General features: G+C 36.3%; 1 protein-coding gene across 1 annotated transcript; it reads left to right on the forward strand.

Annotated features, from left to right (window-relative positions):
* Nucleotides 1-219: 219 nt before the first annotated feature.
* Nucleotides 220-22,882, forward strand: DAW1 (dynein assembly factor with WD repeats 1). Its single transcript, XM_085298525.1, has 13 exons — nt 220-298; nt 1,845-1,917; nt 3,967-4,111; nt 7,817-7,875; nt 8,532-8,654; nt 10,647-10,746; nt 13,323-13,430; nt 14,587-14,693; nt 17,859-17,961; nt 19,518-19,632; nt 20,691-20,767; nt 22,009-22,171; nt 22,845-22,882. Exons 1-13 carry the CDS (start codon nt 259-261, stop codon nt 22,877-22,879), a joined length of 1,248 nt encoding a protein of 415 aa, XP_085154651.1. The 5' UTR covers nt 220-258; the 3' UTR covers nt 22,880-22,882.
* Nucleotides 22,883-24,805: the final 1,923 nt, after the last annotated feature.

Genomic DNA, 24,805 nt, shown 5'->3' on the forward strand with positions numbered 1-24,805 from the left:
GGCCCAGCCTAGCTCAGGCCCTTGAAGATCCGGCTCTCCTGCCTCTCTAGCCGGGGCCTTGGGGCCGCCGGGCCGGTGCTCGTGTCCGCGGCGGCAGCGAGCTCAGAGGCGGCGCAGCCGCGCTCGGAGCCCGCCGCGGCGCCGCCGCCAGCCCTCGCCGAGGGCGGGAAGCGCGCGGGGGGCGTCGGGCGCATGCGCAGGGCGGGTGTTTGCGGGTTGCTATGGGAGCGGGCCGAGGCTGGCGGCCGGCGCGGGACGATGCGGCTGAGGCGGCTGCTGCTGCGCTATTACCCGCCGGGTGCGGAGCGGAGCGGAGCGGGGCAGGGGGGGACCGGACCGGACCGGACCGGACCGGACCGGACCGGACCGGCGTGGCGTCGCGGGCCGGGCCTCGCCGGGCTGCTGCTGCGGGCAGCGGCCTCGGGTGCCCCTGCCTCCGTAGCCCTCGTGGTGTTCTCGCCGCTATCTGATGATTTGAGTTAATTCGCTCTGTATTCTCCTGTTACCTGCTGCTAATTAAAACGCGGTTCTAGCCCCACAGGTGAATTATTAGAACGGCGCAGCGTTCCCAGTTTGGGTGTGCTGTTTTCAGAGCAAAGAGCCCTGGTACGAGCTACCAGTTCTACAAACGCAGCTAGTTACTGAAAACTCAGTAACTTTTCTGCCCTTTTTCTGTTTTGTAAATCCCCTCCAGTAGTGAGGGCTTTTCTTTATGCCTTCCCTCCACTGTATGTAGCGGGTTGGAGCAGGAGTAAGTGGATCGTGAACCTGCTGTTGCAATGAAATCTTGAATTCAACAGCAGATTTTTTCAGCACTGTTTTGTGTATTGCCTCCCATCTGGGTGGAGTTCACTGCAGGATCCGACATGGAAATAACGGTTTTATTGTTGCAAAAATTAGTTTAAAATAATCAAAACACAAGTCATGGAAATGAATAGTTTGCACCAAAAATACATATGCATTATTAAAAGACCAGTTTGGTTAAAAAGTTGGCTTATGACCTGTTTTTCTTTTCTTTGTTTTGTGATTTTTCTGAGTAGCCACATGCTTGTCAAAGGTATACTGCTAAGCTGCCTTCATGCAGCTTCATTAACTCATTTAGGAGCCTGCCTGCATTTTCTGAAATGAAGCAAGACAGAGATGACAAATAATCTCAAAATGCCTGATGTAATAGCAGACCTTTCTACCAAATTAAATATTTTTCATACAAACCTGGTAAAATGCACAATGATATGAAAATTCATCCAAAATATCATTTCCCATGGGAAACCAAGGAGCAGCAAAGCTCTTCAATGAATATTTTAAAACAGAAACTAATGTGGTTAAGCATTTTAATATTTCAGCTCAAAGTACATCTTAAACAGGTACCAAAGTATACCTAGAAATGAGAAGTATGTTATGATTTTCTGTGCATTACTACGTATAGGCCTTTGCAAGCAGAGAAATCRAATATAACAGTTTTTGTAAAATGTATTTTCCAAGTTGCTTAGAACACCAAACCACACGAAGTACCTTCAGGACAACGTCCTTGAAAATAGAGCTGGTGAAATCACACAAAAAGTTGTTGGAAAAAAAAATGTTTATTTCTAGAACTGAAAATGAATCATAGCATTTAGAATACTAGTGTTTAATATCCTATAAACAAGTAGGAGTTTTGATCACTGCTAATTTATGGCAAAAATTATCAGTCTAGTTCTAATTGGAAGTGGGGCTTCTAATTGAATTGGAAGCAGGGCTGCTGAAGTCAGTGGTGTAATTAATACAAATGCAAGTGCTGAAACCTACAGTATGTATCACAAAGTCCCTAACATCTATTTAAGACTTGTTTGTCATTTTTTTTAAAGGAATTATCCTGGAATATGTACAAGATGGTGAACCGAAGACCAAATCTATAGATCTGCTTGATCTTAGCCCTGAGTAAGTATGACTGCATTTCAGATAACAGCACTATATGCTGTTTTATAGCATGAACATATACAATTCTCTTGGACTGTTTTAAATGTAATTGAGGTCAGTTATGTCTTTTCTACTAAAACAAACTAGTAAAAAGAAAAAAAGCATACATTCTGCTTGTATTTTAAATACAGAATTTGCATTAACTGATCGTTACTGTCATGGTTTCTGCCACTGTTCAGAGGTGGAAGCTCTTTTTGCTTGAGAAGTTATGATTATCAAGATGCCTGTGCAAAGCCAGCAGAAATACTGAGTTTTATAGTGCCAAACCTGTAATATTATAATTAGTGATAGTTCTTAGGTACTGTAATAATATTTTTGTTCCAAATGTTTTCAAAAACTGGGTCTGATTCAGCTCCCAGTTATACTACTTTAAATGGGCATATTGAAATCACTGAAAACAACAACTGGGCATAAGTTCAGATCACTCCTGTTGATTAATTAATTCTCTTATCTCTAAGATAAGATAGTATAAGATATGTAAGTAAAGGTTAATAATTCTCTCTCATTTATCTGTGTGGAGAAACTAAGTATCTGCTTTTAGTGAAAGTAATGGAAGTTTTGTTTCTTTTGTTAGGAATCTAATTGTAGTTGAGTTTTTTGGAAGAACAAGTAAGAGTGCATCATATGATTTTCTAAATTCCTGCAGATTATGATGGAAGCTGTAGGGCCTTGATGTGTACAAAAATCAGGCCCTAGTTACCTGACTGAGGAATAAAATGCACAAAGACAAGTTTAGAATTAAGTTTGATATCTGTGGTTACGACAGAARGCTGAAATCGCTTCATGAGGAAGCAAGTGAAACTTACTGTGTGGAAGACAATGATCAGTAGCATCTAGCCCTGGCTTTCAGACAGTTGGAAGGYACCAATCTGAAATTCGTTCTTTGTGAAGAATAGGACAATTTTGTTATAATGATTAATTGAAGGAAAGCTGACTTGGCAGGTTACTATACTGACATAGGTTTAATAGTACTATGTGTAACTTGCTTGAGAGCTAATTGAACCTACTGACGTTTTGTGCAGTCTGTGACAGAATACAGTTTTGTCTCTAGTGGATATTTTCACAGAACTTTTTGTGTGGCATCWTAGATGGATTGTCAGGGTGATCAGATTTTATGTACCTCTTTTGGCTAAGGTCTGCTAGGCACCGAAAAAAGGAAAGAAAAGAAGGAAAAAAAAGGAAAGCTGAGAGCTCTCATACAGTTTTGGTCATAGTAGTCAGCAAACATCTCTACACAAGTGGATCTGTTTGGAAGAGCTTCAAAAAGGGCTAAAATGCCACCACTAAGTAAAGTTACCAAAACCTATGGAACTTAGAAAGATATGAAGTATTATGATTGCCTTGTTATTGACAATCATATGGAAGAGTCCTTGCATGTTGACAAAACATAGTGTAGCCTGCATATACAAACTGAAAAATCCATATTAAAAAATTACATGTTTTTGTCTGCCTGAAACTGTCCAGCTCACTACTCTGGATAAAACCTAATGAGTCACTCTGTCTGTGCAAGGATATAAGCTGTCTTATGTTAGTTAATAGGAGTATAAGCTCTGTGAGAATACCAGCTTAGGAGAACGTGATTTCATTTTAGAGGACTGATATAGAAGGTACCTTTTAGGCTGTGATGATTTACATGATAATAAAATGTTAGCCTTTCGCAGTAGGACCAGTGATAAATCTTTGTTAGTGTTCTACCTGATGGGTATTGTCAGTCCTCCGAGTTTCTCGTGAATGGCCAGAAATGAGCAATTTATCTGATGATATGGAAAGCAGATATGATTCCACCAACTGAATGTGAATAATGAGGAARTGAAGCCCACTGGGGGCTGCATAAACACCAGTGGACTGTGTATTGCATTTTAGAAGCTATTGCTATAGCTAAGAGTTATAGAAACATAGCATAATTTGTGAAGCCATGTACAGAGGTTATTTTAATACTTTCATATATATTTTATCATGTTGTTACTTCATGTGCTTTTGGAGAATTTGTGATTTTTTTTTCATAACTAGCACAGATGTCATGGCTTTAGTAGAAGAAATTCGGAAAGGAGAACCTCTCATCACAGCTTCGTGCAAGGAACAGGTCATACATTTAGTACGAAGACTGCAAGAGAAGCTTGGAGAACAAGAGGATCACAAGTTCTATCTTTTTAAGGTCAGAGGCATCTTAAAAATAATTTCGGGGATTTAGGGATGTTTCAGTTGTAGTATGGCGAGTACATTTCTACTGATGTATGTTGTAACTGAACACGTAATTTGGACTCTGTGACCATTTTTTTGGTTGTTTTCAATCACCTCTGCATTGTTTAGAAAGACTAACTCTGGCCTGGCTGTGCCTGCTAGGAATTCCCCCACAAAGGCCGGAGGTGTAACTATTGCTAAACCCTGTTTACAAAGGCTGACGTACAAGGGTGTGTTTTGGATGGAGAAAAGTAATTATCTTATTTATCAAATTACTTTGTGGACTAGCAACACCCAGAGTTATGTTTAAATGAAAACTGTGAATAGAACTCGAAATAGCTGATGGAAAAGGCCCTGAACATTTTTCTACATATTTTTTTTCTATTTTTCATTTTGTGTAAATTATGATTATTTTAGATATTCTGCTACATATGGCAATACCAGTTGTTATTACTTTCTGCCAACCAAGGGGTATGATAGATAAATTCAGAGATTTTCAAGGATTGGAGCCATATAGGCCATCTGTGGTGGATTCTGTCAGTAAGGATAGAATAATAAATGATAYTTAAAAACAAAAAGATTATTTGCAGTCTTTCTTACTGTTTGGCTTGCGAAACTGATGAAAAAGTAACAATAGGAATGTACCCAATAGTGTGGATCTTATAAATGCTAATTTATGCAGTAGTTCGTTATCTGGAGATAATTTAAGATTAATAAAATACCAGCCCTTGCAAACATCATCTTTGTAATAGGCACAAGGCTAGTAGTGACACTTAAGGAATTTTCATCTTTTATTTTACTGTTTTATTTTACATCCACCTTTCTTTCCTTTGAGTAAGAGAAAGTGTAGTTGCTGTGTTGATACTGTCTTGCACTAARTAAAGTTGTTACCTTGTAAGTTGTAAAGGTTTGAATACTGATCTTCAGCTTGCACACAAGCTTTTATGTGTTTATTTTAAGTAAGAAAGCTTTTTAAGAGTAATGAGTAGACGTGACCTCTCAGGACTTCCAAGTCCAGTCTTCAGCCTATGGGAAGAGAATAGATTTAGCTATCTTTAATTGTGGAAAGAAAAGTAAAACTTGTGTTTACCTTCAGAAATTGYATTTTACAGTCTGAAATAATTAAGTGTTGTATCTTTATTGTGTCAGCAGATGGCAATATGTAACTGTTTAAAATTGTTGATTGCTATGTTATTGAGTGTTACATTGAATTTAGAGGGAAGAGGGAGAAGTCTTGTGTTTTTAGTATTTTTTGTTTCTATTGGTTCATTTGATTAAAAACGTAAGTTAAAATGTTACAAGAAATAATTTGGATTCTTTTGACCAATAGGACACAACKGGCTGAATAATATAAAAGATTTGTGTGTTTAAAATTAGAAACAAAGCTATGTATAATAAAGAATCTTAAAAAGATTTTATTGTGTTTTATGATATACTCTTTGTTATGCTAATGCCTTGATTTTCATAGTCTTTTAAAATTGTTCATCACAGGCACTGACAAATCATCAAATGTATGTCTGAATTTCAGTATAAATAATGTATTTGTTCTTTGATGTGTAAAGTGCATTGTTTGATTTTCCTTATTTGAAAATATTAGAAGCAGACACATCTGATCAGTGTTGGCTTACTTCCTTCACTCAAAAGTAGTTAAAAATGTGTGGAAAAGAACTTGTTTGATGTTTCAGTTCCATTTAATGTGTGTAAATGGTGCRTAAGTATTAGAAGCTGCTGAGATACTAGTAGGATATGGCGAGACTGTAGTGAGAGGAGAAAACATTTTCCTGAACAATGTTCTGTATGTTTGCATTGTTTGGAAATGAATATTTTTTCCTGCTGCACAAGAGCATAATCTAAAAACTGTATGTAGGCAGTGATATAAACCTACCTTTAATGTAATTTCGAGTAACTGTGGTGAGACTGTTGTTAGGCTTGCAGCAGAGAAGCAAGCTGTTGTAACAGGTTCTCAGGTTTTAAGCTATTACAAATCAATAGTATGCTGTACTGATCTGCAGATTTTATCATAGGGAGTGGTATAGCAGATTTTGCAGAATTGAGGTRCATTTTTTTGATATCACCGATTATTGTACCACTTGGTTCAAGCAGCTCTTGCTGACTTAGAGCCCTGTAGATGAAGCAGCTGCAGCACTGAGCCTTGAAAGAACAGTGCTACTTCTGCTGGGGGAAAAAAAAAAAGTGATCTGAAATTGAACATAAACCCTTCTCATTTTCCTCCCTTTTTGTTCATACTTGTTAAATGTATTTCTTTTTCAGAGTTGCCTGTATAGAGCCTGAAGAATGTCATGGATCAAATTTCCATAAATTTCCATAATTAACCATGCTCATGTGCATACATTTGTATACTTTGGGTATTTGAAAAAAGCAAAATATTTTTGTCATCTCCACATCTTCATGGCCCATTTCCACCGCTGTACCTGAAAGGACAACTTGACTTGCTTTCTGTAGAGAATAGAAATTGCTCTTCTCTAACATAAAAARCCTTTTTCTCTCTGTTGCTCCTCCTCTATCTCTTTCTCAATCCTTTACCTGACCCTTGTTGTTTCTCTTCCATTTTGATTAGTGCCTACTCTTTTGAGATCTCTGAGCTCACTTTATTTTCCTTTCTGAATCTACATGTGGTAGCTGAGAAAGATGTAGGAAAGCAAGAGATAAGAACAAAAAATGTAAGATCTGGTAGAATGTCAGTAAACGGCCTCACTCATAAATCATGTTTTCTTCATTCTCAGTGCTACAGAGGAGGCCTAATGGACCACTGCTGTGTTTTTAACACCCCTTTATTTCATTGTTAGCAGTTGCCATGATTTCCTAGATTATGATTTTATTATATTTCAGAAGCCAGCTTGTGAGAGATGAAAGTTTTCAAACACAAACCATGTTATACAATCACCAGGTTACTCAAATACAAACCAAATTATACTATATCATTTTTAAAATATCATGACAGTCGGACTTTCATTGGACAGTATTTGAAGCTATTTTTACCTACGTTTAATAAAATTTAAAATAATTTACTAGAAGTATGAACTGATGTACATGATGAATATATACTGTCTCACTGAGGATCATGGAACCAGTGTTAGAAAAATAGTGGCCTTCATAACCTAGATAGTACAGACAGAAATTAAATTTGACATCTCCTCTTTCAATTTTGTCCTGAGAAGTATCTTTCTTTTAGTACTGTATGCCTTTTCTGTTATGATCCCAGAGGATGGGCCTGCACTTTCATTTTGCTCTTCCCATTTTTAGAACGATATCCTGTAGTAGCCAAAAGCATCCAATAACATAAARAGCTCAAAATACTCAATTCACCTACATCGTTGAGTTACTGCATAAGGTTTAATATCAGTTAGTATTTTTTTCATCAGTGAACGTATAAGGCACGGTCCCCTCACCCTTTTGTTTTGCCTTTTCAGCTCTGGTGTAGGCTTACTTTGCTGGAGGAAAAGGAAACAAGGAGGAAAGACTATATGATTTTCTCAGAGATAACTTGATGAGGCATTTTTTTTTTTTTTGGTTAGTGGTTATTATAATACAGTTGTAATTGCTAAGTTGACTGGAGAAGGAGAAAATACTAAGCTATTTAATATGCTGAGTAATTTGATTTTATGAAAAAATTGCATCAAATCTCCTTTTCTTCTTCCCCTCCCCCCTTGTATTTCAGGTACTTAGGGCACATATATTACCACTGACTAATGTAGCATTTAACAAATCTGGTTCACGGTAAGTTGTTTTAAAACTCAAAATATATGATTACTAATGGCAGCTTTGTATTTGTAAATTAAATTGTAAGTGAATTTCAGTGTTCTTATTTTCCTGAAAAAAAAAGTCAGCCATGCTGCTTCTAGGTACCTTTAGACTGGTGATTAGATTTCGGGTCTCTCTGCGAGATCAAGTAGGGAATGCAAAAAAATGACGGGTGAGATTCAGTTCATATTATTTTTTCTTCCAAGCTTGTTGATAATTAATGCACTTAACAAAAAAGCACCTTTATGTCAAGCAAAAGAATGTCATTTAAAGCAAATGAGTCTGACATAAATTCATTTGGGACTTTAATTGTAATGGAATTCTCCATTAACTTATTTCACTCTGGGCCTAGGCCTAATAATCTTTTCTTTTGTGTCTCAAAAGGAGCAGCTTGATTTTTTTCACTGAAATACATTAAAGATTAGAAACAAATTATTTTTTATGATTAATATTGAAAAGGGAAGAAAAAGAAAAGGAATGCCCATGGTCATTATTCAGTGTTTTGGAAAGAAAGAAAAGATTTAAGAGCCAAAACAATGCTGACTGAAATCTGTGGAAATAATTAATTTGGCTATGCTCCAGAGCCATTAAAATATTTTTAGTATTCAGAAATTAATTTCTCTTTATTTTAGCTTTATCACTGGAAGCTATGACAGAACCTGCAAAGTATGGGATACTGTATCAGGAGAAGAGTTACGTACACTGGAAGGACATAGAAATGTTGTCTATGCAATAGCTTTCAACAATCCCTACGGGTAAATATATTTTCTCTGAGATGCATCATAATTGCTAATCATGCTGACCTGCAAATTCAGGATTGTTACTAGAACTTTAACATAAAATAGATTATCTAATCTCAAACTGAAACTGTTCAAATTCTCAACTAGGAARGTTAAGCTGTAGCTAATAAGAATAGAAAGACACTGTATATTATTTGTGTAAGAGATATATTCAAACATGTTTTCTTCTTTAATTTGTAAACTGATATTAGAAATTCACAGCTTAGATTTCATTAGATATTCAGTGTCTTGAAAAAATATATATGACTCAGTATAAATAACATATTGAAACACAGATTTATTTCTGATAATATCTATATAATCAGGTTGTATTCTGAATGTTAATTATTCTTTACTGCCTCCATGTAATTTTATATAATGCAAGAGAAATACTTATGACTGCTTGTATTTCTTCAGTTATGGAGAAATGCTTCAGTAATGGAGAAATAACATTTCTTTCATAACAAAGGTGGATTTCTCTGTTTGGTGTTACACATTCATTATTACTTAGGATATGATTTAGAAATGTCAAAGCTGTTGAGTAGTTTTCATAAAATCCACAGGGTGCCGCTGTGTGGATGTCAAATATGCATTTGTACATCTTTTGTTTTCTGCAATAACTGAGGGTCAGAGCTGCCACCTGTTAAATAAGGGAATTACATGTAAGGTACTGAAGTCTGATTGTCATCCACTTCATGAGGAAACTTTCGTGTCAAAACAATCATTTTACTTCTTTGCAAAATAATATAGAAATTAATTTGTATTTTTACATTGAATTGCATTACTCTTTTCACAGTCAGATGTCTTATTTACCAGTTAAGCAGTACACAGTTAGCAGCAGGAAATAAATGTTAAAGACTTGTTCTTAGGCTATTTTGAGCATCACTGGTTCCTCCTAAATGGAAAGACTAGAAGCTACTGTGTCTTCTACTCTGGTATTATTCTTTACTTTAGAAGAACAATTTGTGAAATTGTTCTACTTAGTCCAGAGGAACTATGTACAACAAAAATTTGTGCTGAGATCAATAACTACACTGTGACATAAAAGCATAAAAGTGGATAAGCAATATATAGCAGATAACTGCTATTAGTATGAGAGAAAAAACCTGGTAAGACTCTTGAGGTACTTTTAAGTTGGAAGTCCAGTAAAAAAGAACGTTTTTCTGATAATCTCTAGATTTCTGTACAATGTCCTTCACTGCATTTTCTRGGTCCCTAACTTCAGTTCGGTCTTGCTCTGATTGCATTTAGTTACAACACTCCCATTGACTTCAGTGGGAGGGGAGTTGGACCTTTGAAGTTTGGGTAAGCTGTTTATAATACCAGTTTATAACTGTGTATAAAACAAACAAACCTTGAATTTAGGGGAGGTCTGTCTGATGAAATGATGTTATTTCTGAGTATGTTTGGAAGCACAGCAGATAACCTCACCCCTGATGTAAGTTAGTCAACAGTTATGAACATCTTTGCGCTAATAGATAGGCATAGGGGTTGTCTTAGAAACTAATAATTATATCTGCAATTTTTTTACTGTAATACAACTTTCGTTTGTGAAAGCCTGCTCCAGGATCTTTTAATGTGGCAAAATGCACCCAAACACATGCAAAAGCAGAAAYCACTTCATGAGCTTTTTGCAAGGAACTCTTGATCTGTTGACTTGTGGCTTTGTCGAGCTCATGCAGAGGGTATGTGACCATGGACAGAAGTGATGGATACTGTCCTTCACTCTATGCAGATGAGCACAAGGAGAAAAGTTCCCCGCTCCTCCTTACAAATCTGCACAGGAGCAGCCACTACCGATTGAATAAGTTTATTGCTAAGCTAAGAGCTTGCACCTGAGAGAGTTTGAAGAAATATCCTGCTGTTATGCTTTGAAGTTAGTGTGTTGTTTCTGTGATTTCTACTGTCTTTGAAATCAGAGTTTCTCTTTTCTTTTCTAAATAAAAAAGACAGTGTTTTTCCATTTAGTGACAAGATTGCCACAGGATCTTTTGATAAAACCTGCAAACTGTGGAGTACAGAAACAGGAAAATGTTATCATACTTTCAGAGGACATACTGCAGAAATAGTGAGTACTGATGGACATTCCTTATTCCTTTACATTCCAGACAAAAGTCATACRTAACTGTGGGCTTCAAGTGTCTGTGAGCTGACGTTGGAAGGGGCTACTATTCTGTATCTATTCTCACATTCAGAYATTGTGTGTGAACATGTATGAAAAAGCATTCTGACAGTTCTTAAGAAATAGAACAAAACATTGTACACAGCTTGAGAGGTTATTTTTAGTCTTAGCTTGTTACAGTTTCTTTTATTTGTCAGATGTTAACACATTTTTGAAAACAGCAGGACAATCTGAATTTTCAATTTACTGCACATATTATTGCTTTATTTGTTTGCATTGTACCCATTTTTTTCTAATATTTTACACTGCCTCTCATATTGCAGAACTGAATACACAAGATCGTTGCTGTCTTTTACATTAACATTTGTACTAATAATACAGGTCCAATGGGAGTCATAGAAAAAAATCATTTTAAGTATGTTAACTGAGAATATAGGGGATACAGAAATGCCAAATATAGATGACAACAAAACAGTTTAAGCTTAGAAATGCTCAGTTTCCTTTTCAATGCATTCCGAGGTCTGATAGCAAAAGTAACTATATTGATTGACAGTATTTCAAATTAAAAGAGTAGGGCAAATCCACTGAAACACTGTTTCAGTGCAGAATATATTTCTGCATAGAAGTAGCTATAGAATCATTACTTAGTAAAGCATTTCTGGAAACTGTTTCTATAAAAAACTCTATATTTGATTTGTAGATTGCAAGGCCTGTAACTAGTGTAAGAAAATGCTGGTTTACTTTGGTAGAAGGTAGGGCTGGTTTCAGTAGGTTTTTGTTCTACAGGTATTTTGAAACAGTTATCTCTTAAGATGAAAAACACATTCGCTTACTGAGACAGACTGTGGTGATTTTGCTTCTACAAATCAGGTAGCTAAACATTTAAAGGCCCTTTCAATTTCCCTGGACTTCCATAGAGTTGGGATTAGACCTAACATGTTATGAGTTGTGCTAACAAATCACTAGAAGAGTGTATCCAGGTGAAAATTGTGTGTTTCTCTGTATGAGAAACACTTCTAAAAAAAAAAAGACTGTTATTGCACGTGTTGCATTGCTGGCAAGGGCATGTCCGTGTCTATTCAATATTAAAAAAGAAAAGGGCATCKTAATGACAATGCACCAGTGACCTCAAGTACTATTTTCCTTTTTATGTGGCACCTCCTGTTCTTTATTAGCAGGACAATCATGTTGAATAATACAAAGAACAGGGAGCTGAGTACATCATTTTTTTAATGTGAAAAATAAATTAAGGAAATTGATAAGGTTTCGTTCCCGCTTTTTCATTATAAAGTAAATATGGAATGGTGGGGACACATCCAACCTTTGGCAAATGGCCTAGATAACAACAGCTGTTAAAATAAGAGTCTTGAGTGTACACAGCATGTGTGTGTCAAATACACRCATTTGATTTGTCCCAAACCGATCATGATAAAGAGCAAGTCATCCATCAGCCCCCAAGTGATGGTGCTAGAGAGGAGGACAGCTGTCAGCCGGATTGGACAGTAACTGGAGATTTCAAAGAGGTGTTTGAAACAAAGAAGTAGAAAAGCCTCAAAAGAAGCATGAAGGAGGCAAGGCAATTTGTAACAAGGGGGAGGAGACACTTGCCTGGAAACAGCAGTAGTCAAAACCTGCTTTGGCACTGCCAGAAGAGGCCCTGCAGGCATCACTGTCTCTGCCTAGACCAGGGARTGTGGCCTCCCTGTTGGCCATCTGCATCCTGCAAGAGGGTTGTCAGTATGGGGTGCAACGAGTAGAGCCCCCCTCAAAGGTGTATGTGTGMGAATTTGGCTGCCTTCCCTCCAGGATGTAGATCAGCAGGTTGTAAGAGTGGCACGGTTCCCACAAAGCCAGAGTGCACATGTCTGCTCCAGGAGGTGTGTGCTCCGAGAAGGGGAGGTGAGCTCTAACCCAGGAGAGAGGGGGATGTGTGCTCATGTGACAATGTGAATGAGTGTGATTAAAACTTCCTGGCATTAGAGAAAGGTATTCAGAAATTCGTTGGTGTTTATTAACATTAAATAAGTATCTCGTGTTGTTGTTTGTGTGTTACATTTCTGGTCCTGATCTTGAATGTATAGTTCTCTGATTGCAAATTAATCATTGTTGTTAATTAATTAATTGCTTTAATTGATTTTGGTTTAAACTTTGGGAGCTAAATAACTTTTCCCTGTGATGCAAAATGAAAAAAAACCTAAAAGCTGAATTTTGATCCAGGCTCAGAAGATAATGTTCACAAAAAGGCTCACAAAAAATGTTCCAGTAAGTCTTGTTTTTAACTTGTAGTCATTGTAAAGCAGCCAGTTTGTCCAATCGTCTGAGTAGTCATCCAACCTATGTGATAAGGATTTGTTGCTTTCCTAGTGGACTGTCAGAACCACCTTGCAATTTTCTGTAGGTCGTAAACTATTAAGTGGGACTGTTGTCATAGTCAGAATTCTTAATGCTGACCCATTGTTTCCAGAATATTTATATAAATCATCTTCTTTCCCATTTTTTTCTCCAATATTTCTTTGCTACAGGTATGTCTATCCTTTAATCTTCAAAGCACCTTAGTGGCAACTGGAAGCATGGATACTACAGCCAAGCTATGGGATATAGAGAAAGGAGAAGAAGCAGTCACTTTAAGCGTATGTTTTCCTTCTTTATGTTTTTTAATGTGTTTCTTGTTTTCCTTCTTTATGTTTTTTAATGTGTTTCTTGCTTTTTTAGTTTTCTGACTGAGATAAATATCTATACTTCTTAATTTGTGTTTCAATACTCAAGAAAATTTCTGTTACTAGGTGTATCATACAGTGACTACAATTACAAAACAGATTAAGCAAACTTGAAAGGAATGAGGAATCTATGGTGTTTTATAATAAGTACTATTCATCAAAAGACAGACTTTCTCATTTCAGTGACATTGCTGTTATAAGTCAGAATGCCTTCCATTACCCACTAAAACAGATTGCTATACTGTAACTTATTGCTTCCTCTATAGTAACACAAAACAACTTTGAGAACATAATGTCAGAAGCTACATCTTTATGAGTTTTCTTCCTAAAACAGTAAGCAGAGGAAAGTTATCCGATATCTCTAGACTATAATTTCTCTTTGCTTTATATGGCATGCCGGGGTTCCGCGGATTCAGTGTTTTGGCCAGAGCTGTTAAGTTTCCATACATCTCTCTCACAAAATTCTAAATAATGAGCAGTGAGTTAGCTTTTTTCTTTGGTGTGTGTGACCTATAGAGTGGGGGAGAGGCAGTTCCTCCTCCTTGACTTTCTCTCCCTCAGAGCCCTAAACAGAGGAAAGAACAGTGGAAGAGGTGGGCCTTCAGCTTCCAAGTATGCTCACAGTCATTTCTCCAAGCGTCTGCACCAAGGCCACTGACAACCTATACTGTAGTTTACTGTGAATAAGTCACCTGATTTCAGTATGTGTTGGTGAACAAATGTGATTCTGTTTAAAGTAGATATGAAAAAGACCAGTCACATGTCTGATTCATTATCTGTCACTGCAGAATTGCTCGTATATTTTATTGGTTAGTGCTGAAGTGATGTGCCTGATTTTTGCAGTTGTTGGGATATTGATTATTCCACAGCCCAGTTGATCTTTCTATCAAAATTGAGATATACTGGACAAGGCAATAACTAATATGTTAAAGCATTATAGAAGGATTGTGCAACAATACAAATAAAATTTCTTTAATTTCTTTAATGCTACTGAAAAAGCTACCTATTGAACTAAGTCTGGAAAAAGTCTTATTTACATTCTCATACTCCTTTTTTAAAATCTTCTTAGGGGCACTCCGCAGAAATTATTGCGTTGTCTTTTAACACCACAGGAGATAGGATTATCACTGGCTCCTTTGATCATACAGTTGCAGTGTGGGACGTTGGCACTGGCAGGTACTAAAGTTTTAATAAATGTCATTTTGTGTTTCATGTTTTAGTGACAAATGAAAGGGACAAAGTTGATCTAGGAATTACAGACCTTGCACTTTTGCCTCTTTTTGGGTAGGCATTCCTTCATCTTTCCTTTTGTTACTTCTGCTCCATTTCGTCTTCTGAAAAGGAATCCTGCTAACTAAATGATTTTCTGTAGAAAATGTTTAAATTTTTATTCTAAAATTCCRTTTTATTATGAACACTAAGGAGGCAGATGGAACGGAGCGATCCTGTCTTTGTTACTAGGRAATTCTCCAAACAGGAAGATATTTTATCAGTATGGAAACTCATGGTTTGGAAAGTGTCCAGATTTTTTAGATGAAACAAACTGTTTAAGTAAAAGGGTATGTTATGTCATAGGAAATTAGTCTGGTCGCTTTGTCTTTAAAAAACGTAAAGTTTCTTTTCCTTCTCACATGACTTTATGTCAGTATACATTTATAAAGAGAAGAAAATTTGGTCCCTCTGACTTCAAAGAACAAAATGTCTTGATTATGATGCCAAAAAATAATAATGTAGTAGCTAAATACTAGCTGGTTGAATTATCCTGACAAATCCTCTTGTTTTTTCAACTGGAAACTCAGTATAAATGCAGTAATAAAATGGTTGCCCTGATTACTGACGAAGTAATTTATGAAGATAAAGATTCTATTAAATTTTCAGAGAAGATGTCTTTCTTTGTGAGAGCAAGGGTAATATTTTTGTAATTAATATATGAAGGGAAAGTGTGTGCATAATGGTATCTTGGAATAATGAACATAATGTGTATCACTTCAAAACCAGAGTAATTGTGTGATTAAAAAAGATAATGTACACATAGTTTATCATCTAGGGCTTGATCCTGTAGGCTTTGAGCATATACAACTTAAGCAGTTTAATGTTTGGCACGGCTAAGGTGACACTCGCTCAGAGGATCGGGCCTTTGGATTCAGCATTGTTACTCAGCCTGCTGTTCTTGCAAATATGTTTGTTGGAAAAGAGTTTCTTCTTTCATCATCTCGTCTGAACCTGTAGTGCAGTCAGTCTTAGGAATTTCATATTGCATTCTTTCTTTCTAAGAAATGACTGTGGACTTCACATCAGGATCAAATAGCAGGAAGTGGAATATGAAAGATGAAATTCGAAATTCGAAAGACGAAAATGTTTAAACACTAGTAGCTCTGGTAGTTAGTTAGTGGGCAATATAATGGTGCCAGAGTCAGCATGCAGTCTTTTAGGGGGCAGAGAGTCATGTACACATTTAGTAAGAGAGAAAGGTTGTAGTTAATAAAGACTTTTCTAAATCTTGATTCAGGGAAATTTGCAAAAATCTTGGATGTGGGGTTGTGTGTGCTCTTTTCTTGCACCTTATGAAGTATATGAGAAACATCGCTATGTAAATATAAGTGTGATGCTTCAAGATCCATTCAGTTTTGCTGATTGACTTTGATGAGTGCCTATATTCCTCAGTATTTTTATGACAGCTATCCAGATTTGTCATGAGGCAACTGAATTAGAGATAGGAAATTTTAATCTTGGAAGGTTCAAGATTTGCTTTGAAAATGTTTAAAATAAAAAAAAAAAAAAAAAGGAGGGGGAGGAGAAAGGGGGGAGAATATATGAAAGTGTATTTCATCAATAGTTTTGGCAAAGACAAACATAGTCAGCTATGGTTAATTTGAAGGTGTTTTCAGAACTTCATTTGACAGATTTAACAGTCAGTAACTGGTGTCAGTGGGGACACCAGAAATTGAGAGAAAGTTTCTTCTTATTTACAGTTATGGTGCAAATACTAGAGCATCTATGTATTAAATTATACTAGAGCATCTATGTATTAAATTTCACTATTCATGAATGTTTATACCAGTAATACTTGTGGAAATTGGAAGACTGAAGAAGTATTATCATAACTGAACCTTAATATTTTCTTAATTTAAATAGACAAGTTTTACGGTATTTCACAGCCCTATTATACAGWCTTTTCCTAATTGCATATCTCTTAATTCACGTTTTCCTGGAGACAAGTTGCATATGTTGCTATTCAGTCAGCTTACTGATTGGAGTTTTAGCAGGTWGAAGATTGGACTGCCTTTTCAAACTTTGGAAATCAAAATGTTTGTTGTGATTAGGTATTAGGTATTACAGTAACAGCAGTCTTGAAGCCAAATAAAWTATTCACAAAATTAAGTTGTTTTCTACTGTTACTGTTTTCTGTTTGTTGATTTTTGTTTTTACTGTAAAAAGGTCTATACAGTTACAACAGACTTAATTTAGCTTTCCTATATCTTATGCAACTAATAAAAACATYTAAGTTATTTAAACTCATTTAGTTGTTTTTCTAGTCATTACTTTATCCATTACTTAAAACTGTTTTCTATTAATGATATGGTAATATTAGAATTATAATAATAAATTACTAATCCTTTAATATGTCTACCAATTAATCTCTTTTAGAGTTCATTGCTATGTAGGCCATTAATTCACAGTAAGYGCTAATGGCTAATTGTACCTCTCTATTTAGCTAAAGCTGATTGAAGAATTTAATGGAACTAGCATTGTCCGTCCTTGTGCCGCAAGAAGTTTAGCATTAATGAGGATTAGAAGTCATATTTCAGTTTTGCCTTCATTTGTCAGTTACTTGAGTGCATGCTCAAATTAAGTACCTGATTAAGTCTCAGTTGATCKGCAGTGGATTTTATAAAAAGATTTAGATTAAACACTTTGCTGGTACAGAATTTGAAAGATACACTACTGGCAATTCGTTGAAATAGGATACGGGGAGATTAATGTGGAAAAACTTGCTGTTTGTACTTTGGATGTAGATGAATAAAAGAAATCTGCTTCTGGCATTGCCAAGTCATAACATTTCACTGGGAATACATTCATTAGAATACTTCTTAAAGAGAAGAGAGTTCCATTTTACTCCTTATTTCTTCTCTGTATCAAAGAGAAAAAATGGARGTAATGTAGTATTAGAGTCTCAATAAGCTTTATCATCCCCTTAAGTGCTTTAATGGCTAAAACAGTGATAATTAGACCTCTTAACCATACCATCTTACAACTATACCATCTTACTTATAAATACGTGCCTGTATCAAAATACACACTAAAAATGTTGATTTTTTTTKTGTGTGTATGTGTGTGTAGGAAGTTACATACTTTAATAGGTCACCGGGGAGAGATCAGCAGTGCACAGTTCAACTGGGACTGCTCTCTCATTGTTACTGGATCAATGGACAAAACGTGCATGGTAAGGAATTGGAACATGGACTCCTGTACAAGATCTGTCTTTCTGCAACAAGTAATTTATTGTCAGATTTTATGTACAATATGGTGAACCCCTGTAATTTTTGTTACAGATTCAGAAAAACATTGTAGCTCTATAAACTAGCTGAGTGGTTTGTAAGGCTTCCCAGTACAGTGAAACTAGAAGGCATATTTCGGAATACCATTACAACTAATTTATTGCTTTAGTATCAGAGAGAAGGATTATTTTACAGTTCATGTCCTGGAATCTAACTCAGGGGTAATTGCTTATTACTTCTTGTGGCACAACCATCAAAGGTGACTTTTGGCAGGACAGTAAGAGATAGGTTTTCAGCAAGAATATCTGATTTTGAGTGTTAAATTGCAAAAGGTGTACATTTCAATGATGAGGGCTTGTCTACCCTCCTCCGCACTGAAACAGAACTCAGGTGGAGGTGCTCAGAAGTTCTGCAAATTTGCTCTGCTAGTATTTACAGTAGAACACTTATATTTATGACATCCTTTATTTTGCCCTCTGCCGAGCAGATAAAGCTATAATATTTCCAAATCCAACTCTTCACAGTTTATTGTAGAAGAAGTTGTTACCGTGAGGGTGGAGTTTTGCTTATTAGAATCAGAGGAGGAATGGGAGAATCCAGTGTCTGACATAATTCTGAGATCCAAGCCCACCCTGTCATATGTAAAAGCTGAATAGCTTGAAAGACATTCCACAAGATAAATTAATAGAGTCTCATCTGAATAAATATCTTTGTGTGTGATATCAGAGAACTAAAATAAACAGGAATTCTTAACAGCTATATTTAGGGAAAAAAAGGAACCAGGAAAGCAAAACCTTCTAGATTTTTAGTTTTGACTAAGATGTGCACAACAGGGAGTAAACTGAGCAAATTTGATTGGCTTTACTTGCTAGATTCCGCACATTGTGTATTATTACCCTTGACAAAAGTATTGTCGCTTGATTAAGTAGCTACTGCTTTTCCTTCTTTCTAAGTAGCATAAGCAGATTGCAGTATTTGAGATAGATACTAGTTCTTTTCCTGGATTTAATTTTTCTGCCTAATAGCATTTTTATTGCATTTTTAGAATTCTTTTCAGCTCAATTTCTATTGAAGCTCTCTCATCAGCTACTTTATATAAAAATGTATCTTTTGTAATTAAAAGCCTTGTTTTAAACTAGTGTATATAATTCATTAAAGAATTTACAATTAAAAGCAAAATCTAGGRGCTTTTTATATGAGCTTATTTATTTTAGTGAAGCCCAGCTAAATAATGATATGTATTTTAAAGTCTCATTTTATCAATACTCCAAAATACAAAATATATTGGACTACATTAAACTCTAAGCAGTGACTCTTTCTTAATTTATATCCAGGTTTCACATTAATACATCTTGTTACACATCCGAAAGGCCCTCTCTGCGTAATGTTACTGATCTGCTAGACACCTATCAAGAAAAATAGTCAAAATAAGCAGAAGAAWTATCTTTATTTACCTATAGTAGTTTCGATGGGTTATTTATTTATTTATTTGCATCTACAGCTGTGGAATGCTATGACTGGGACACATGTAGCAACTTTAACAGGTCACAGTGATGAAATATTGGATGCCTGTTTTGATTATGCTGGCCAGCGTATTGCAACTGCCTCTGCTGATGGTAAGTGAAGTGATTTGGATTGAGACTACTATAAGGATTGCAATGGTAGTGTAAAGAACATTTGACCTTTTCCTTTGGTTTTGCTCTAAGTGCAGCTTGATCAAAGCAGAGTTTCATGACTTGAAACTACAGATCAAGCTATGTTTGTTCCGTTGCAGGAAGTTCAACATTGAACTTAAAAAGTTTTCCCCAGTGAAAATGTTCATATTTTTCACACACTAATAAAATCAAAACATCTTTCTATTTTAACCTCAAGCTTGTAGGGAAGTAATTCCCTTGTGGCTGGAACTATGTTTAAAAAATATAGGGAAGCAGCTTTTGAGTGAAGTTTGGTTTAGGCAGCTCAAATTCAGGCTTAAATGAAAAAGGTGGTTTGAAGTTTGGTAGTGGATTTGCTATTAGGTCTTCCTAATACACAGCAAGAAAATGCACAGTAAAGAGCTAGTGGTATGCAGCAAATTTTGTATGCTTATTATTGTTTATGAATCACAATAAATAGCTTTCTATATTCACCTGCACTGTGCCTTATTATAGCACATCATGATGATACCATGTTTTTTTTTACATAYTTAGTGTATACATTCTGCACTTCAAGGAGCAGCGTACCAGACTAGATCGGGGGGGGGGGCACTGCTTGATCTGATTTACTGTAGTTTCTAAGTTAAGACAATACAACGTAAAACGCTTTTAGAAATGCAATGACTAGCTTATTAAATATAATTAATACCTTATTAAATACCAACAAATATCTGAAAGGTCATGAAAGCTTTTTGAATATAATGTAAAAAAACTTTCTGAAATTACAGTAAAGTAGTCCTTGTTCAAAGTGGACATTTTACAAGTTTCACTGCAGAAGCCATTATGAAGTTAACCTTTTCAAACCATATTACAGATGCTTTTTGATATCTTTTTTCCTTGAGGAAAACTAGTAAGATTGCCGTCTATTTCTGTTGAAACCAAACCTGAGGATGAGGCCCTTCCAGCCTTATTAAAATGTTCTTATTAAAATACATGCTTCAGCAGAATAATCACAAATGGATTTTTACCTACTACAACAGGATCAGGAAGAGTTTATCATGCAGAAACAAAAATGTGCATTGCAAAGATAGAAGGCCATGGAGGTGAAATTTCAAAGGTGAGTTGTATGATTTGCACTCTTTCTTATTAACTTCTATGTGACATCCAATCCACCAGTTGTTCCATAAATGGGAAGAAGGTTAAAGAATAAGTTAAGTTTTTTAGTCTCTTAATGATATCTTAAGGCTATTGTTTTTTGAGACTTTTACCATCACCCTCTTACCGTGCTTTTACTAGATCTATTCCTCTTTAGTCTTTTTCATTTCTCTGCATGCCTGATTATGGAAAGGAACAGAAAGACCATATTTCTGTGGCAAAATACGTGGTGGGTTTATTCGTACAGGGGAATTGAAAGCCTAAAGCCCGTTTCAAAAATCACTTGGTTATGAGAAGCATACTTATGTGCTTCACTGAATTACCCGTCCAGCTCAGTTTTCAATACCAAAGTTCAGTTCCAAAGGCATTCTGCTTTTTAAATTTTAGTTGTTATTAATAAGTAATTAAAGTATTAATTAATTTGTTTTTAAAAAAACTTTGTTATTTAATCCTTGCAACTTTTCCTCATTCTTTCAAATATAGTTTTCATTAGCTCTGAGGCTAGTGTGCTAAGTCTGTGCTACTTTGATGCTTTTTGTAAGTGAAATACTACTATTTTGAAATTAGAATAATTCTTCATAAACAAACCTCACACTCTTTCCTTGTGTTGATTATAATTGCTCTAATGAGAGAATATTAAGTTCAGAAGGGTTAGTCTTTCCTCAATATATTCTGTGCAATACGTCACACTCACTGTGTGCTGAGGAATGCAGTCAATATTTACTGAAATGTAGAAGTATCACAGACAATATCCATCAGGGTCCTTAGTGATGGCATGGATTTCTTTGTTGGAAGTGAGAATTTGCTATCTGGGAGCATTCTGAAAAGTCAGTCTATTTTTGCAGATGTTCTGGATGGTTGATTACTTGGGAGGGTTGTTGCTTGGAAATTTGATCTCTGGGGAGTGGGCATTTTGTTACCATTGTATTACCATTGTAGAGCAAATGTAATTTGGTGAGATAATATTCTGAAGTCCTGGTTCTATAAAGAGGTCAATGTAGATGGACCTTTCTATGCATACAAAGTTTCCAGCCACAAAAGTTTACTGCGGTAACTCTAGTAGTATACTCTACTTAATTTTAGCTGAAAAACCAAATGCAAGGGTTGCTGACTTCTGGTTTCATGTTCTAATCTCTAGATACACTTCCTTTTCTAGGCATACTGACATGCTAAATAATATCACGCCTCTATCTTTTTTTAAAGATATGTTTCAACCCTAAAGGCAACCGTATACTAACAGCCAGCTCTGATAAAACTGCTCGACTCTGGGATGCTGCTACTGGACAGTGCATTCAGATATTAGAGGGTCACAATGATGAAATATTCTCCTGTGCTTTCAATTACAAGGGCAATATAATCATTACAGGTAACTAATGTTCTCTGAAGTAGACTTTTTCTTCATTTTTTAGAATCTTACATTTTAAATCATGTTATTCAAAAATTTATAGAGCTGAACGATGTCCTGGGACTACATCTCAAATGCAGGTAGCAGTGTCTCAAAATATAGTCAAGAAAAGCTGGAAACTCACTTTGGAACTGAGACTTAAGTGAATACTGCCACRATCAAATTTGGGTGGAAGCACAGGCATACCCTGCCACCAGTCCTGTGGTCGTGTACAAGCTGCAGACCAGTTATTAAGCCATGTTCTCACACTGCGTTGCAGTAAGGGAGCTCTGGATGTATAAAATGCAAAGTTTCTTTAATGGGAGCAGACCTTTTGTGTATTTGGCACTGTGCTCTGTTCAGGTTTTGTTCACTTCAGACAAAGGAAGTCCTGGGCATGCAAAAACACATGAACAGAGTATCTGTGATTGCTTACTTGGATCGTTTGGCAGAACCACCAAAATCCAAGGGGCAGGATGACCTCAGTTAAAAATATCTCTGTGAGTCCTGCTGTTTCTTGTTAGTCATGTACAGGAAAGGTTTGTTTCTCTGGATCTACTGCATTCTAGATAGCTATTTATTTAAGCTTTAACAAAAATGGGTAAATCATACAATACAGCCAAAGTATTCCCTCACACTGTATATTTATTACTAGGGAGCAAGGATAACACCTGTAGAATATGGCGTTGACTGAAGACAAGGAATGATCCAGTTTGGTACGTGCCTTGACCAACATCATAAATTTCATAGTCAATAAATATTAGTTTTTCAGATCTGTTTTCTTTTACCCTCTTTGTTGGGTTTCAGCTCTGCTGAAGTAGACAAGTTATCTAGATTTTGATAGGTTTGAGTTCACCAACATCTGCTAGATATAGAATTGTGGACTCATGGAATAGTTGAGGTTGGAAGGGACTTGTGGAGATCATCAACTCCAAAACTATTACTCAAAGCCGAGTCAACTAAAGCAAGCTGGCCAGGGCTGTGTCCCACTGGGTTTTGATTATCTCCAAGGAYGGAGACTCCACAATCTCTCTGGGCAACCAACCTGTTTGAGTGTTCAACCACCATTACAGGAAAAAAAATTTTTTCTTACATTAAATGGAATTTCCTGTGTTTCAGTTTGTTCCCATTGCCTCTTTTTCTGTCACTGAATACCACTGAAAAGTCTGGCTCCATCTTCTCAGTTACCTAATTGTGAATGAATACAGTAGGGTGGCCCCACTTGTTTGTATGTAATGCTTTTAATAAAAAAATAGCATTCTCAAGTGTGAAAGGGGTGTTGTTATGCATCTGCTTTGAATACTTTTGTATTTTTTGTGTCGCATAATAAARGATTGTGTTAAATTGCCAGTTAAGTTACTTGTAATGCAATGTCCCACTTGATCTTTTGGAGGAAAAAAACATTAGCAATCATTTGTGAACTGCTCTGCTGTTAACTACCACATGCAGTAGTCAAACTCCCATTCCCTCCCCTTTTGCACTTGCACACATCTTTCCATTAACTTCATTCCTTTCTATTCGTTCCTCATTCTTCCATTTTTACCGGAGGTTAAAAAAATTAAGTGGTGACACCAACTTTGACACCAGCTTGAATCCTGACCCAGAGATTATGGCTCTCATGAAGAAACAGCACAAACCAAAGATTTGGAGCCAAGGATCATAGCATAAGCTGAGCAGCAATGAGGGAAGTTATGCAAGTTATTTACCACTATACAATGAAATCCCTCCCAGGCTTATCTTTCTCCAGCAACTGCCAACAGGCTTCACCTGGGCAGAGCTCTCCCCACCTGCCAGCTGAGCACGTGGAACAGAGGCTGCTCTTTGCAGGGGGTAGCAAAGGAGCAGAGTCCAACTGGTCAGTCCTAGCACTGGTGGAGGGACAGATGAAGAGGCAAGGAGCACAGGACTGAGCGAGTTACGCAATGGGTAAGATGGTGACTGAGAGAGAAGGAAGTGGGTGGCAGAGAATACAGTTGAAGGTATTTTTATCGCATATTTCTGAGTGGTTATGTATTTCTCAGTGTTAAACTTAATATGAAGGTACCAAYGCTGGTGCATTCTGAGTGCTGGCTCACATTATCGTGTGTACAGGCAGGAAGAAAATTGTCTCTTCTTGTTTGAGAAATGTCCTGGTCATTCTAAGTAGAGCTGTCTTGTGGGAGAACTTGGCAGTGTGCTGCAGATCATTCAAGGTTAAACCTTTACCAGTAGGTAAAGGGGTGGATATTAGTGTTACAGTAATGCTTGTAGTGTTTCTTTCTGTCTTGAATAAAGACTTYTGACTTCACCAGGGTGTCTTGGTAATCCTGATTTGAACAGGGCAAGAAAAAAATGTAGTTCTGTCTATGTCATTTTAGAACTGTCCAGTGGCCCTAGATAATTTTGCAGCTGTATGTAAAGGTGAGAGAGAGATAATTTCTGTTTAGCAAAAACTACTATAATGAAATGTGCACAAATACTATTAAATAGTTAAAAAACTGAAATTTGACCTTCCATGAAACCATCCTAAAGTAAAAATATTCTCTAGACTGCAAATAGGAGGTAGATTTTTGCTTAACCTTTCAAGTTGTTATCCTTTCTGTTGTCTTTTCCTTCATGAGTTTTCTTTATGCTATG

The sequence above is a fragment of the Rhea americana genome, unplaced genomic scaffold (assembly GCF_003343005.1).
Source record: "Rhea americana isolate MKP2758 unplaced genomic scaffold, rheAme1 scaffold_14, whole genome shotgun sequence".
Taxonomy (NCBI): domain Eukaryota; kingdom Metazoa; phylum Chordata; class Aves; order Rheiformes; family Rheidae; genus Rhea; species Rhea americana.